General features: G+C 40.6%; 1 protein-coding gene across 1 annotated transcript; it reads left to right on the top strand.

Annotated features, from left to right (window-relative positions):
• Positions 1 to 650: 650 nt before the first annotated feature.
• PSMA1 (proteasome 20S subunit alpha 1) lies at positions 651 to 14,296 on the top strand. Its single transcript, XM_042445286.1, has 10 exons — positions 651 to 747; positions 2,655 to 2,699; positions 3,526 to 3,627; positions 4,877 to 4,980; positions 6,574 to 6,662; positions 7,222 to 7,292; positions 8,880 to 9,009; positions 9,238 to 9,317; positions 12,603 to 12,707; positions 13,956 to 14,296. The coding sequence occupies exons 1-10, from the start codon at positions 745 to 747 to the stop codon at positions 14,010 to 14,012; spliced, it is 786 nt and encodes a 261-aa protein (XP_042301220.1). The 5' UTR covers positions 651 to 744; the 3' UTR covers positions 14,013 to 14,296.
• The last annotated feature ends 2,641 nt before the right edge of the window (positions 14,297 to 16,937 follow it).

Below are 16,937 nucleotides of genomic sequence, written 5' to 3' on the forward strand. Positions count from 1 at the left end.
CTACAAGCACTAACATAAATGTAAATGCATGTTTCTTAGTCATGCTCAGAATGGAGGACATTTAGAAATTCCTCCTGGACAGAAGTTTGAAACGGGAGGACTGGTGCAAGAAAAAGAGGACGCCTGGTTCACCCTGTTCCAGGAGGAATTCCAAATGTCCTCCATTTTGGGCAGGGCTAAGAAGCCCACTGAGTAGCCCCACACTTGCTGTTCCCCCTTTGAGGAACGTACTGCAAACAGTGGGAACAAGGTGGACTGAATGCAGATTAAGGTCCAAAACACACGCTGCAGAAATAATCCAGTTTGAGAGCGCTTTAACTGTCCTGGCTCAGTGCTAGGGAATCCTGGGAATTGTAGTTTATTGTGGCAACAGAGCTCTTTCTGACAGAGAAGGCTAAATGCGTCACAAAACTACAGTTCCCATAATTCCCCATCATTGAGCCAGGGCAGTTAAACTGGGTTTCTCCTCAGACCCTTTCCTCCAACTGAGGACAACTCTCAGCCTCTTCCCAGCAGCAACCCAGTGCGCACGCGCAGCTTGAGGCACTCCTGTCGCACCAACGGTTTTGAAGAGGCGGGGTTTATTCTCCTGTTTTCTATCGATGGCTCGGGCATCGACCTCTTTTCCTCGGCAGAGCCGGAAGGAAGTTCCCCAGGCCAAAGCCGTCGCTCGCCGAATCATAGATCCATCGCCTTTCTGGGAAGACCTCGCGCCGGTCAGACGGTCTCCTGGGTTCCGCCGAAATGGTGAGGAAGGGACTGAGAGAGAGAGAGAGAGAGAGGGATGGGAGGGAAGGGCGGAGGCGGACGCGGAGGAAGAGTGGGCTCTGACGGGCCCCGTAGGAGGGCTGCGGCGGGGAGGCCCTTCTCTCCGTCGGGTGAGTCAGCACTTGAGCCCCGGGACGGAGAGGCCTCTTTGGGGAGCCCCGCTCCTCCTTTTGAGAAAGGAAACAGGTTCATTGCACAGTCATAATGTATGTAATAATATGTTATTATGCTATGTGTCTATAACACACACATATATAGAAAGAGAGAGAGAGGGAATACAAGGCTAATTTAACTGAAACCAAAGCCAGCATTTGATATTTCAGCAGAATAGAGAGCCTTTGGCAGATACTTCCTGATGCGGAGCAGACTGTTCTGATCTGAGCATTGGAGAAGATATTGTTACATGCATTATTACTGCACTAGATAAGAAAATATCCATAGTTGTGGAGGGCCAACTGTGTTGCATTGTGCCATATATTATCACAATGATATTAATACCACAATATTCACATTCTCTGTCAGATCAGTGCATTGGCCACATTTATCAATTCTTTACGAAGGCCCCACTCCTCAAAACACAGGGGTTTTTGGCCTCTTGTTCAGTCTATATAAAAGGAAAAACTGGACAGCCCTCAAATAGTGGACATCCTTTATAAGGGACAAGCTCTCTGGCTCTCAAACAAACCCTTATACTGAAAGATGAATGAAATCGGATGTGTCCCAAATAAGGAAAATATCCTGACATCAATAAATGAAAGCGATCCTTACTCACTTTCCTGTATTCCCAGGTCAGTATGCAAGAGGAGTCGCTCTGGGTTTTGCAGTCCATTCTTCCTTTGCCACACTTTGTGACTCTCCCCGTTGCTTTCCTTTTCTCCTCCTATGGTTTATAGGAGGCCCAAAACCTTCTGCATCACTGTAACATGATTCAGCATTTTGCTGGACTCTTCCAGACTGCAGTGTCTGTTCTAAACAGTTTAGTTCCTCTTAGTAGAAGCAGCATGTAATGTCATTGTTTCTGAGCGTTTTCAGAGGGGGGTATCTTGCATAACTTATGGCCCTGTAGAGGACCTTCCAGAGACCGCCTGGTTGTGGTCTAAAACAACAGCAGTGTAACACTTCATGCTGACTTATAGTTTATTTAGGAGATACTAGATTTAAAATAAAATTGCAAAATGTCCTTAATTTCTCCCAGAATTTGTGGATGCAGCGTTAGCAAGAATTAAAAGCAACTTCAGATTCAACCAGCATGCGTAGGATAGAGTTATTAATGTTCTTCCGTACTGAGAAGTTTTCCTTTTGAAGCTGGTGATTCTGGCTATGATCTGGTCTTTCAAGTAGCAATAGCAGCTTCCAGTAGCCACTATTGTTGCTCTTGTTGAAAATGAAAGCAAAGCCCCCTGATTTGAAGAAGGAGGATTGTAGCTTTAGGCCTCAGCAGGCCTACCATGTTAAGAAATGAAACCTTCTTCTGAAGGTGGTATGTTGAACATTGTGTCGCTGGCCACTAATTGTTTCTGAAATGTCTTCTCTTGATTTATAAAAATAGCTAAGTGTCCAAGCCAGTACGTTTGTCTACAGTTACTTTGAGCAATTGTGATGTCTTTTCTCCTATATTTTAAATTGTTTCCTTCGCTCCTTGCCCTTGATTTACAATGTATGCCTCTTAGTACATCTTAATAGTTGCCAAGTTCCTGTCGGCTATCGTTTTTAAAAGTCAGTCATGCTACCTTCAGATCTGCATTATCACTTGGAATCACTTAAAATAAAAGAGTTTTAAAGTGAATGTTGAGTATCTGTTTCACTTGAAGAAGCAAATACGTAGCCTGTCTTTTCCAAATTGTTATGGCTACTTATATTAATGAGCTCTTTTCTCTTTGCTCTAGTTCCGTAACCAGTATGACAATGATGTCACTGTTTGGAGCCCCCAGGTATGTTGTTTTGTTACTCATTGTATATTTAGTTTTTCATTTGTCATGGTTATACTAAGAGCATCAGACAATTTGGTTGCCTGATCAAAGCTCTTATACAGAAACCAGGAGGGTCTGCAAAGTAATATGAAGCCACTGATTTCTCATGACTAATAAGCCACTTGTATTCCATTATCAGCTGAATTTTGGAGTAAAGGGATACACTGGGAATAAGAGACCTCTGTTAGTCCACAGTGATGGGCCTTTGTAAAGGGTGTGATGCCGAGAGAGTCTAAATCAAAGTTGGGGAATCAGTGGCCTTCTATAGGATCACCAGTTCCCCTCATCCAGTTTGGCCAATAGTGAGTGGCCATTCGTCAATACCTGAAAGGTTGATTCCCTCATCTAAACGCTATCCAAACTGCCATTTTGAACCATGTTCATTCAAAAGTCCCTATATGAAGATAGATAATTATTGCAAGTTGGTGTACATTTGTCTCTCAACACTGCAATCTTAACCACAACTAATGGTATAAAATAAATTGCTTACTTTCAATACACATACAAAAACCTCAGGGAGCAAGTGTGCTGGTTATGTGTATGGCTTATATTTTTGTGTAATAAGTCTCAAGAGCTATTGTGGAATACTTTTAAATCAGTGAAGACATAACTAAATTTTAAAACCTGAAGGTTGTGATCTGTTGCAAAGTAGAGCAAGAAGTCTGGTTTTACTTAACTGGAAAAAAAACATTTTTTGTTAATTTTTGTCAAAGTTATTAATGGGTAGTCCATTTACTTGTAGAATTTTCATGTTTAAAGGAAGTATGCTCTATTTTTTGCTCTATAGGGCCGAATTCATCAAATTGAATATGCAATGGAGGCTGTCAAGCAAGGCTCTGCAACTGTTGGGCTTAAATCAAAAACGCATGCAGTTCTGGTGGCATTAAAGGTACACTTGAGAGTAAACTTTGGAGCCTTTTTTGTTTCAAAAAGTAAAAATGTAGTGCGTGTCCATAGACAGTGGAGCTATTACATGGGGCAAGTGACTGATACAAGATTTGGTGCATTGGTACATATATTCTGCATGTAATGGCAAATGTATCAGGTGCAACGTTCAGTTCTAAGCCTGCAGGCCTAGAGTTGAGCTTTTCAGTGATGGTTTAAAGAAGCCTAAATTCTCACAGAAATGCAGAATCTCCCTTGGATTCTGCATTTCCTTGTTCCATTCTTTTTTAGGGGTGTTTATAGTGATTTATAGTGATTTGGATCTGCACTAAGATTCTTCCAAAGTAGATGCTTTTGAAAACAACACAAAAAATCATGGTTTTCTAAAGTGGCTCTGAGGTGGGTAGGGCATTTCCAGGGAAAGTCAGCCAAAATGATAGGCTTCTGAACATATATTTTGCAATATTTAAAATACACTTGTCCCTTCTGATTCGTGGGGCATCTGTTCCAGACCCCCCCCCCCGATAGGAATCAGAACTATTGCAGATATTCAAGCCCCATTGGTTATAATGGCGGAACGCTCCTGCATGCACTGCCGTAAGTGCATACCCCATTTTGTTCCTCTATGCTTGCCGTATGCGAAGGACCAAAACTGCAGATCCCAAGTCTGCAATTGGAGAGGGACGAGTGTAGTCTCCTTTGCACGAGGTTTGTTTCTTTTACTGAAGGTAGAGAATTGATGTTCCTAGACACGAGTAGTAAGGCAGTACAGCACATGGACTTCCCTTGCATGAATGAAACAGAGTTTATATTCATGGAAAGGGATTTCCCCACCACTCTTCCCTATGGAGCTCCTTCCATGCCTGGAAAATGGATCGTGAAGGTTGACCACCTCTTCCCAATTGGGGTGCAATGGCAAATTTTACATCCCTTTTTTAATGTGAACAGAGGAGCAAATTCGAGCCATGGTTTTAGCATTACTGTTAAATGGAATCCAGTTTCTGTGAATGATCCCTCCTCAGGATGTGGTTAAGCTATTGCTAGTCAGAAGAGACATTACTGAATTATACACATCACTGGTTGGGTAGCTTCATGTGTCCTTATAGGGAATGGGTTAATCATGTATCAAAGTGTGAAGCTGCTTATATGAACTTATATTCCATATTTATGGATATGTAGAGAACTGTGAATTAACATTTCTTGTCATTGTCATAAATCTTTATTTGACTGACAATCAATATTTGCTTTTTTAGAGAGCACAGTCAGAACTAGCAGCTCATCAGAAAAAAATCCTCTATGTTGACAACCATATTGGAATTTCAATTGCTGGACTAACTGCTGATGCACGTCTCCTGTGGTAAATTTGTAGTTGATTTTATATTCTTTAATGATAACATCAATGTAAAACTTCTAATGCTACCATTGAGGGTGAACTTAGTACCAAATTGCAGTCACATTTTGTGGGTTCATATTGGGTTCCCAGGCCATTGTCGTGTTACTTGAAGTGGGATGTCTTGTTAGGAGGAACTTATTCTGCTTTTAACATTAGCATTTATTTTGGGCCAGTAGAGTACTTAAATGCCAAATAAAGCTCCAAATGATACAAATGTCTAAGAAAATGTACTTGGCAAGGCTTCAGTCCCATGGAAGCTTAAAAGTAATAATATGTTCCCATAAAGCAGGGTGGAAATTGTGTGGCCCATAGGCTGTCTCTGGCTCTTCAAGTGGGGATTTTCTTTGACCCTTGGGACTGCCACTGACCTTTCAAAAGAGTCTGCACACCATAATTGTATTGGCCCAAAAGTTGAGTTCCTTTCCCCCCCTAAAAAAATAGAGATTAAAAAGCCCTTTGTGGGACTGTGACATGCTGTTAGGGGAACTCTGCACCCCAAATAGCCATTTGCTTCAGTGAAAGACAGCCAGATGTGTCATCACTTCTGGTCATCCCGAATGGTAGCTGTGATGACACCCCTTGGTCCTCCAGAGCTCTAGAAGAGCCAAAATTAGGATGGTGTAGCCCTTATAGCTCTGGTGTGTGAATCCCTGCTATGAAGAGTAATCAGTATTTTAATTGCAGTGCATAGTGATACTCTTTATGTTACTTTCACAATTTACAGAGTATATAGGTCAGTGAGTGGATGTTTCTGAATGTTACACGTTACAACAGTAAGGCTGGAACGAAGACTGAAACATTGGCAGTGGACATACAGTGACTTTAAAGTTCAACTGGGTCTTCAAGCCCTTACCTCTAGTTCGTGTCTAACATTTTTGCTGGCTTATGTTTGTCTCAAGCATTATTCCAAATAAGAACTAAATCTATTTTTGCCCCCCTCATTATTTCCAGTTATAAACCACATTTTCATGTGCAAAACACTTTTCTCCCTTCTGTTCCATCCCACTTATATTTCTCTTATATTGAATCTGTACAGTGGGCAGATAATCTGGAAGTACATCCAGCTCCTTCATTCATTGAATAAAGGTGTAGATGGGACCACAGGGGATGGCTTCACCCTCTGCATATCACCACCACATTCCCCCAATGAATAGCTGCTTGATGTTTATCACAAAGAGCTCTTTGTGCCTACAGAGAGATAAGTGACTGTTTGGTGGAGTATGGCAGTTATGCCTGGTGTTTACAATGGATAGAGCTAGGCCACACAGCTTCCCCACACATTCAATATGTGGACAGGACCATGTGTATATGTATATAATGTGGTTGAAAGCATTAAATAATTTCATGGCTGAGGTGAAATTTGAACAGTAGACTACATCCTGGAATTAAGGAGGCTCATATGTCTGGCCACTATGCTCCATCAGCTTTAGCATTCAAGCAAGAGTATTTTAGAATATTAAAGACTAATCCTATTAAAGGGTAAAGTTGTGTGAAATGAAATTCATATGAAATAAGTTGACTACTGTGTATGCTGCTTTTCTTTTCTTAACATTGCAGCAATTTTATGCGTCAAGAATGTCTGGATTCTAGATTTGTATTTGACAGGCCTCTTCCAGTGTCTCGACTAGTATCTCTAATTGGAAGCAGTATCCTTTTTGAGGGAATGGATATCTTGGAAAATAAATAGTTGCTAAGCTACTAATCAACAGCTGGACAGTGGCTCAAGATAATACTCAACAACTGGACATTGAGCATTTGGTTTAGCTTCAGTCTCCTCTGGAGTGTTTTAATGGTTTTGTTTTGAGACTTTCTGCGGATGATTGTTTTAAAAGCTGTTTTAACTATTGTTCTGACCCTATGTACAGTATTTGTAAGCTACTTTGTGTTCCTTTCTAAGACTGATAAGTGAATTACTATACAGTCGGCCCTTCTTATACACAGATTTTTTATACACGGATTCAAGCATACACGGTTTGAAAATGTTCCAAAAAAGTATAAATTTACCTTGATGTTCCATTTTTTTTATTAGGGACACCATTTTGCTATGTCATTATATTTAATGGGACTTGAGCATACACGGATTTTGTTATACATGGGGGATCTTGGAACCAAACCCCAGCGTATAACAAGGGTCCACTGTATTGGATAAGACAAATGTAAATACGTGAACTAAACATTTAAGACATATTCCTTAGCATTTTCAAGAAACACAGATACCAACTCAACGATATGGCAGAAGACCATATGGTGTGGGACTTCTCATTGCAGGTTATGATGTAAGTACTGTGGTGCTTTTCATTGATCTAGAAAGAAAAATCTGCTGGAAGATACATTGTTTATATTCTGTTTGGAGTTTTCCATCCCTAAACAAGTGTGAAGAAAAAGGTTATGAATCTTCTCACAGGTTATGAAACAGCATATGGTATAAATATCTTAAATGTGGACCTTCCCATAAAAATATTATTATTATTATTATTATTATTATTATTATTATTAAACTTTATTTCTAAAGCGCTGTAATTATACACAGTGCTGTACAAAGTCAGTAAATTTAAGGAATATATAAAAGCCTGCCCAAGGCGTACACTCTGAAAGTAATAACAGTTGGATAGAGGAATAGATAAAATTACAATATAGGAAAGAAAAAACAAGTTAAAAAACATCAGATATAAAAGCAAATCACATCAAACATTATCAGACAACCAGATGACAATCACAAATTCCCTTAGAACGCTTCCCTAAACAATATGGTTTTCAGCTCAGCCTTAAAGCTGGTTAGGGAAGTGATGAGCCGTGCATGCAGAGGAAGAAGGTTCCAGGAATGGGGGGCAGCAAGAGAGAAGGGACGGATCCGGGACGGGGCAGAGAAAATCCTGGGTTGAGAGAGGAGACTTTGACTACCAGAGCGGAGAGTGCGAGTAGGGATGTAGGGAGAGAGAAGATCAGTCAAATAAAGAGGGGCCAGCCCATGCAGGGCTTTAAAGGTGAGTAACAAAAGTTTGTACCTGATGCGGAAAGGAAGTGGTATCATGTTCTTGTAGACCTCTGTTAATGAAGTAAATGTGTTCCTGGGCTTCTTTAACAGATGCTTTAGTACCAGAGGTAGATATAATATGGAAAACAAAGGGATAAAATACAGATTAGTTGTTATACCAAAAAAAAGAAAGCCGAGTCAATGTGTTCCATCAGATTTTTTGGGGTTTTGTCCAAAACTAACATTATGCACATGTGTAATGAAACAACCAAGTCAGGTAGGCCTGGTCCATCTAGAGACAACTCCATAAGCTTCTTCCTAAATGCATCCCGGAGTGATTTTGTCTTTCAACAGCCTCCATTTAAAAAAAAATGATTTACATTTTGTTGAAAAACATGCAGATCTATGCTTTTTCAACATGTCAGGGTAGTAGCTGGTGGGGCAGGCTAATCTTTCATCCTCCACTCCCCCCCCCCCGTTTTCCTCATCCTACATGTCCACTAAGTGAATCTGGAGGCATACCTTCAGTACGATCACCTAGAGAAGAATCCCATTCTTTCCCAGATGAGGCTTTATTGCATTGTTTACTGCAGACATGCTGCTGCAATCTAGCACTGAACCACTGTCTTCCTCCAGTTGTTCTTCACCATCCTCCCAGTGCCAATGCTACAAAAATACTTCCAGCTAGACAGAAAACAAGAAGAAGGTGGGCTGGGCTCTCTTAAAAAGATTTTGTAAAAAGGAGCTTTGTCAGGGTTGTTGTTAACTGAGGTATTCCTATACAGTACTGCCTGTGGTTTATAGATGTTATTTGGATGCTGAAATAAAATGTTATCAGTCTCCAGTGGTGTTTCTCTTTCTAGTAGAAATTGTCCTTTTGTCTTGCTAGGACATGGGCCCTCATATCTTCCAGACCTGCCCTTCTGCAAATTATTTTGATTGCAAAGCTATGTCCATTGGTGCAAGATCCCAGTCAGCTCGAACTTACTTGGAACGACGCATGACTGAATTTTCTGACTGTAAGTGTTTGGTTTCTTCTGTCTGATGGGAGTATCTTACTTTGCTGATATTTCCATACCTTTTCTCTTGAATTTTTCCCCCTGGTTTGTGAGGTTTGGGGGCTTCATGCTGAAGACAAGTTTGGCTACCTCTCACATGGCAAATAGTGTCTGAGGCATTCTTTCACTCAAAGAGAAGTAATTCAATTCACTTCATATGTATTGGTTATATATGTACATATTTTTCAGGTAATCTGGATGAGCTAGTTAAACATGGACTGCGTGCTTTGAGAGAGACACTGCCTGCTGAACAGGACCTGACTACTAAGGCAAGTTCATGGACTTCTCTTCTTTGTAGTCTATCTTGGAATAATAGAATGTGATTAACAGTAGCTATGTACAGCATGGAAGTATATTGAGTTCAGGAGCCAAGATTCATATACAAGTATGTAGTGGACATGTTTCCCAGAATACACGAATGACCAGGTTGGACTTAAAAATCTAAGGTGCCAGTCCTTTCTAATATATATCTATAGCTAGACACACAATCACAGGCATCTGCAGAAAACTCTACAGATCCCTGGGAGGGAGGGAGGGAGGGAGGGAGAAAATGTGGCAGCAAAGACTAACTGGTTTTTATTTTTGCATGAGCTTTGCATGTAAATAGAAATCTACATCTTTGTATTCAGTAGCTATGCAGTCCTGAGACAAAGAAGTGGGTTTATATCCACAAAAGCTCATGCAAAAATAAAAACCAGTTACTCTTAAAGGTGCTACCACATTTCTTTTTTCCTCTCCCTTCTTTCTTTTTATGCTGCTTGAGACTAACATGGTTACTTCCTTGAAAACTTCCAGACATCCCTGCAGATGATGTTAGTTCTGAGTTCAATGATAGGAAGATAGTTGTATGCTTGTCAGCTGGTGCTTCTGTGGACCAGTATGTGGCCAATTTGTAGAACTGTAGTTGGAAATAGGTGGTTTGGGGAGAAATTGGACATTGGGCAGTTGGTATTGAATTCTAAACTTTGCCGTGAATGAAAAATGAGTGGCAATGCAACAAGTTTTACTTAAATAATTTGTAATACACCAGTAATTGTCAAATGGAGAACAGAAATTTTATTGCCTCCTCCTACTGCCTTCGTGCTTGGTTATTTCTCTGACTTCCTTTTGGGGGGGGGGAGGGTGGGCATGAATTTTCCAACTGCATAAACACTCTCTGTAACACTCTGAATAAGTAAGATGTAGATCTGTGACTCCGGTAACATTGCTTTCTACCCTTGCATGGTTTTTTTTACCATCTTTGCCTGATGAAATAGCCAGTGGACTTTGAAAGTGAGCACAATGATTTTCGCACCTTCTGACTGCCTTATTAAGGGTATCACCAGTGTTACTTTAGTTTTTAGAATTTGTTATGCTGGTTTACCAAATATTTTATGTTGTTTTGACTGAGAACTATTTCACACAGATGCTGGCATCCTGTTAGTGACATATGCAAGCTTCAGTTGTACAGCACATGCAGAGCTGTCATTTTGACATCATGCAACAGCCATATTCAGCTGACAGTGGAGGAAGTAGAGTTGTAGTGGTAGAATCATTGCACATGAGGATGCCCAAATGAGTACAATTATACGTGCTTATCATTGTACATTGTGCAATGAGTCCCTTTCCTGAACATCTGCTGCACAACATTTCTCTTTGGATGGGGGTTGCATAGGACTAACCTGGTGTAACTCCACCAGCAGATTGCTATGCTGTGGCAATGTAGGTCTGTGACAATAGTGATTGCATTTTTTATTTATTTTTATTTATTTATGGTATTTATATCCCGCCCTTCAGCCCTAAAGGCTATCAGAGCGGCTTACAAGTATTTTTAATTAGACAGTTCCCTGCCCTCTGGCTTACAATCTAAAAGACATGATACGAAAGGAGAAGGGAATGTTGGTGGGAAAGGGGATGAGGTCCGGTGGTTATTCTCTCCCTCTGAGTCCTGGACCAAGGAAGATGGACTGGAGGGAGGGCTCTTCTTCTTCAGGCTAGCTATGGTGGAGCTGGGCCTGCCTGTTCGCTCCTTCGCAGGCTGAAGGATGACAGTTATCATAGAGGGAGGGCTCTCTATCTGCAGGCTAGCCCTGGTGGAGCTGGGCTTGCCTGTTCACTCCCTCGCAGGCCGAAGGATGACAATTATGGAGGGAGGGCTCTCTTTCTTCAGGCTAGCCCTTGTGGAGCTGGGCTCCCTCACAGGCCAAAGGATGACAGTTATGATGGAGGGAATTCAGGCTAGCCCTGGTGGAGCTGGGCCTGCCTGTTCACTCCCTCACAGGCTGAAGAATGACAGTTATCATAGAGGGAGGACTCCCTTTCTTCAGGCTAGCCTGAATGCTACATGAATTAATCTGATTTAAGAGCTGGATAGCAGATTTTCTGGCATATCTGTTCCTTGGCATTATTCCATGTTGTGTTCCTTTACAAATACAGAATTGCAAGGCCATAGGATTGTGCCTTTCTAGCAGGGTCCACATTATGGGGCACTTTATCACCTGAGGCACAATTTGCTTGACTTTGATTTAACACCACTATTAAAAGCATGGCTAGATGAGAAGGTGTATCCTGCTACCCAGTGGAGTTGTTCATTTTTATCTGTTTGTAAATATACCTGGTTCTCTCTCCCCCCCCCCCCCCCCCCCCCCCCCCAGTTTTAAACCTGAGTTTTAAGATTTCTCCTGTTTTTTCTGTCACAGAGAAATAATGTAGATGATGATGATGATAATAATAGCTTTATTTTTAGCCCGCCTTTCCTAGGATCAAGGCGGGTCACAACAGCCAAACACGATACAATCAATATACAAAAAATTAAAATACAAAAATACAAAACCTCACAATATCTTACAACAGTTAAAATCCAGTTAAAATTTTTTCCAACTAGCACAAAATTACAAGAACAATGAGGAGAGAGAAGGGGGCAACATGGAATGTTAGTGGTAAGCCTGCTGGAACAAAAAGTTTAAAGCCCCTTTTTGAAGTGTTCCAGGGAGGTGGCTGAGCGGAGCTCGATTGGAAGCAAGTTCCAGAGGATGGGGCCCGAAATAGAAAAGGCCCTCTGAGTGGTGGTAGAATATCTTGCCTCTGGGACACATAACAATTGCTTCCCAGCAGATCTGAGAGTGCGAGGCGGAATGTATGGGGAGAGGTGGTCCTCCAAGTACCCTGGGCCCAAGCCATATAGGGCTTTATAGTTAATAACCAACACCTTGTATTGTGCCCGGAAGCGAATAGGCAGCCAATGGAGATCTTTCAGAATTGGTGTTATGTGTCTGGTCCTGGAAGAGCCAGTGACCAGTCTCGCTGCCATGTTTTGAACCAACTGAAGCTTCCGAGTATGGTACAAGGGTTGCCCCATGTAGAGCGTGTTACAGAAATCCAAACGAGAGGTTACCAGAGCATGTACTACCGTTTCAAGGTCCCCCCGGCCCAGATGTGTTTACAAACTGTAGAATGTGGAACATTTTATAGGACATACTGTACATATGTTATGGAAAAGGCTGATTTTTTTTTTACATCTGCCTTATTATCATGTAAACAAGACAGTCTTCATTCTTTCAATTTTCATTTAACAGAATGTTTCTATTGGGATTGTTGGCAAAGATATGGAGTTCACTATTTATGATGATGATGATGTAGCACCATTCCTAGAAGGCCTTGAGGAAAGGCCACAGAGAAAGGTATGTACATTTAATGCACACACAATTTGTAGAATACATTACTTTACTGTTTCTCTGAACTTGATTGCTCTTCTTCTTATTCCAAATGTCTTTTGACTGTTTTTTTTTTAAACATTTGGACCTGCCTGCCATGCTGATATTTTCTCTTGAGGTCCTTTTCTAAGATCCCCAGTCTTCTGAGACCTTTCTATGTTGCAGCATCTTATGTGCCATATGCTCCATCCAGGGTGGTTCTCCTGATGTTTACTTTGCCCTTTTTGCACCAGACAATGGTGTTTTCATTTATTCAGGCTTAACTGTCCTTTCCATTTTTTAATCACAGCTGAAATTTGTATCCTGTACTGCTCTCTTGTTTAATAGTCCAATGCAAAGTTGCAGGCTTTTTCTTCCCTCTTTATCTTGTCTGATGTTTGGCAGCACCCTTTGTGTGTTGGGTGCTGCAGGTAAAGAGGGGATGTGTTCCTCCAACTGTAGCCATTGCATTTCCCCCATTTTAATTGTAACTATTTTTAAGTTGTTAATTTCTTTATCGAATGCTATCTTTGGATTCAAGTCATTGAGGATATGGAAAAGAGATGAACATATTTCCACAGAATAATTTGTTAGTAACCATTTCACTTACTAAAGATTAACAAGTTATTCTGGACTGCCTTCATTGATTTTTTTTTCACAAAAGAATGTTCCTCAGTGAACCTCTTCTAGATGGAGACAAGTGAGAATTTCAACTCCATATTTTTTACCAGAAGATTAAATATTTATAGTTAATCCAGTATTGCATGACTCTCAGGTTTATGGATGAACTGAGAAATATATAAATGTTATCAAAGCGTTTCCTCATCCCCACCCCAAAATGAGAGTATATTTTGGTTTTGAATACATTGATTATTAATTCAGGAAACTGGGATTACATCCACACTACAAAAATATTCCAGTTTGACATGACTTTAACTGCCATTGCTCAATGCTGTGGAATTCTGGGATTTGTAATTTTGTGAGACATTTAGCCTTCTCTGTCAGAGAGCTCTGTGTCACAATAAACTGCAGTTCTCAGAATTCCATAGCATTGAGCCATGGCAGTTAAAGTGGTGTCAAACTAGATTGTTTGCAACCTAGATCTTGTACTCCTGCAGCCTCTGTATTCAGTAGTCATAGATTTCAGCATTTCTTTGTGAGATTTTATTTTATAGTTTTGTATCTGTGACACTTAATATTGTAATACTTGTCTACCTTTTTTTTAATCTTTTCAAGACTGCTCAACCTGCTGAGGATACAGCAGAAAAGGCTGAGGAACCAATGGAGCACTAAATACTGCACATGAAGTATGAGTTACTCCAGTTGCAACAATGCTGGAACATTCATTTGTATTCTGACAACTTAACTGCGACAAATGCATATTGTAGTGACATGTTCTAGTGAGTTGGTCTTCAAAATGTATTGCCAGAAACCGTACACTGGCAGTAGAGAAAAACTGACCACTTCTCTTGAAAAGAAAAGATGTAATTTTCTTTAAAAGTATGGAATACTGTTTTATATGAACAAGGTGCTTTATACCATAAAGGCATCTTTGAATAAATCTGTTTCTTTCTTGAGATATATTGCTTTGATGTCTTTTTTATATGATAAGCTGGAAAAACATCAGGCAATCATTGAATACTATTATCCCTAATTCCCATGATGTTCATTTCAATTTTTAAAATAATTTCATTGGTTTCATTACATCAGATTATTTGAACTATATCACACTGTATCCTATTAGCTATGAAATATGTTAATCTTGCTTTTTAGCATGAGGAATGTCGCAGAAGGAAAGTTTCCTATTCTTTCCTGCTGCCTGCAAAGCTGAGGTTCAGGAGGCTTCTTAGCAATGTGGGATTGGGAAGGTTGCTGGGTTGGGAGTTTCCATGTAATCTTGGACAATTTCCTCATCTTTCAGTTCTACACTGATCAGGAAGGTCCCTTCTGGGAATATAAATGACTACAGGGGAAAGGAGAGAATGGGAAAATATCATTCTCTGCAGTTCTTTAAAATTACTTTGCAATCAATGCAAGCTATACTGTGCTGCTTTGAATTAATATCTCCCTTCCAAGCGTATAACTGAGAAAAGAGATTGGGTGAGGATTTGTGAAGATTTGTTGTAGGAGAAAATAAATAACATTAAGTCAAATTCCAGTTCTAAATAAGCTGCTTAATTTCACAAAGGGTGTATCATAGTTCTCAAATGCCAGACATTTATATTGACCAATCACTTAAATACTATAATCTAGCATTTTTCCTGACTTGCATAAAACAAGAATTAGCTACTTGTTTATTACTAAAGACCTAATAATTTCCAGTATCAATGAATCTTAATAGCTATATTGTCTTTATTTTTCTTCTGTTTCTAATTCAGGCCTTTATTATGGTATAGTAATGCAATACTGGCCAAGCTAATGTCTTTAAATATTTTGATAGGTGTTAAAACCCACTGGATGATCTCGGGCAAGTCTCATGCTCTGAGTTTCAGGGGAAGGCAACAGCAAACCTTCTCAAAACAAATCTTGCCAAGAAAACTCCATAACAGGTTAACCTTAGGGTCACCAAGTCGGTAATGACTTGGAAGGAACACAACAACAGGCTGTGCAGAAAGGTGATTTTTCTTTTTAAAAAATCTCATTACACAGTAATTCTCAAAATAATAATAATAATAATAATAATGATGATGATTTATTTGTTTCCCGGTGGATTGAAGCGGGGTTACAGACTAAAAAAGCACAAAGTGTTTACATAAAAATTCAATTAAAAGCAGCTAAAAACAATAAAATATACAACATCATACAGTAACAATAGCATCATACAATAACAAGGCAGGGATCATACACAGACAGGGCAAGTCATTCATATCAGGGGGGTATTCATATCAGGTGGGGTGTGCTTGGCTAAAAAGCTCGGTTTTAATTGCTTTTCTAAATGTCTCTAGCGAGGTTGCCGAGCGGATCTCCTCAGGGAGACTGTTCCAGATTCTCGGAGCTGTTGTTGAAAATGCTCTTTGCAAAGTAGCAACATACTTAGAGGTTGCTATCTCCAATAGGTTCTTTCCCGATGTTCTAAGAGTGCGGGGCAGATTATATAGGGAGATGCAGTCCCTTAAGTAACTCGGGCCCAAGCCATGTAGGGCTTTATAAGTAATAACCAACACCTTGTACTGTGCCCAGAAGCAAATAGGGAGCCAGTGAAGATCTTTTAAGATAGGTGTAATATGGTCAAACCTTGATGAACCGGTGACCAATCTGGCTGCCATATTTTGCACTAACTGAAGCTTCCGAACTTGGTACAAGGGTAGCCCCATGTAAAGCGCATTACAGAAATCTAGACGAGGTTACCAGAGCGCGTACCACCATTTCAAGGTCCCTTCGGTTTAGGTAGGTCGCAGTTGGCGTAATAACCGAAGTTGATAGCAAGCACTTCTGGCCGTTGCATCTACTTGAGATGTCAATTGCAGGGACGAGTCCAGAAGTACTCCTAAACTGTGAACTTCGTCCTTCAGGGGAAGTGTGACCCCGTTCAGGACAGGCTGGCAAATTTCCTTCCTTAGGCCCGAGGAACCTATCACAGATACTTCCATTTTCTCTGGATTCAGTCTGAGTTTGTTTTCCCTCATCCAGCCCATTACCAACTCCAGGCAGGAATTCAGAGGAGAGATGCCATCCTTAGTCACTGAATCAGTCAGAGACATAGAGAAACATTTGGGTGTCATCAGCGTACTGATAACACCGCGCCCCATACCTCCGGATGAACTCTCCCAGCGGTTTCATGTAAATGTTAAACAAAGTGGGGTGCAAAATGGCTCCCTGAGGGACACCAGATGTCAGTTCCCTCTTAGAGGAGCAAGTGTCCCCCAACTGCACCATCTGGAATCTGCCTGAGAGGTATATACAGTAATATACAGTAATTAGACAATTCTTAAGAGTTTGGCTGACTTCTGTGAGAAGCTTTTGCAGCAAATAGGAATGAATAAGGACTGGTGGCTCACCCCAGCCAAGTTGCTCATACAGACACCAACTCTGCCTGCCACCCACCCTTGCCCTAAAATCTTTAAACCATGCCTTGGTTTTATTATTTGGGTCCTAAGATGGCTACTGTATTGGACTAGCAAATAGATCTGTGTTGGATTCAGGACTGTATGCATGACTGAATTTCCTATTAAACCCCCAATGGAATAACAGGGAGAGGAGATGATGATGATGATGATG

The sequence above is a fragment of the Sceloporus undulatus genome, chromosome 1 (genome assembly GCF_019175285.1).
Source record: "Sceloporus undulatus isolate JIND9_A2432 ecotype Alabama chromosome 1, SceUnd_v1.1, whole genome shotgun sequence".
NCBI classification, from domain to species: domain Eukaryota; kingdom Metazoa; phylum Chordata; class Lepidosauria; order Squamata; family Phrynosomatidae; genus Sceloporus; species Sceloporus undulatus.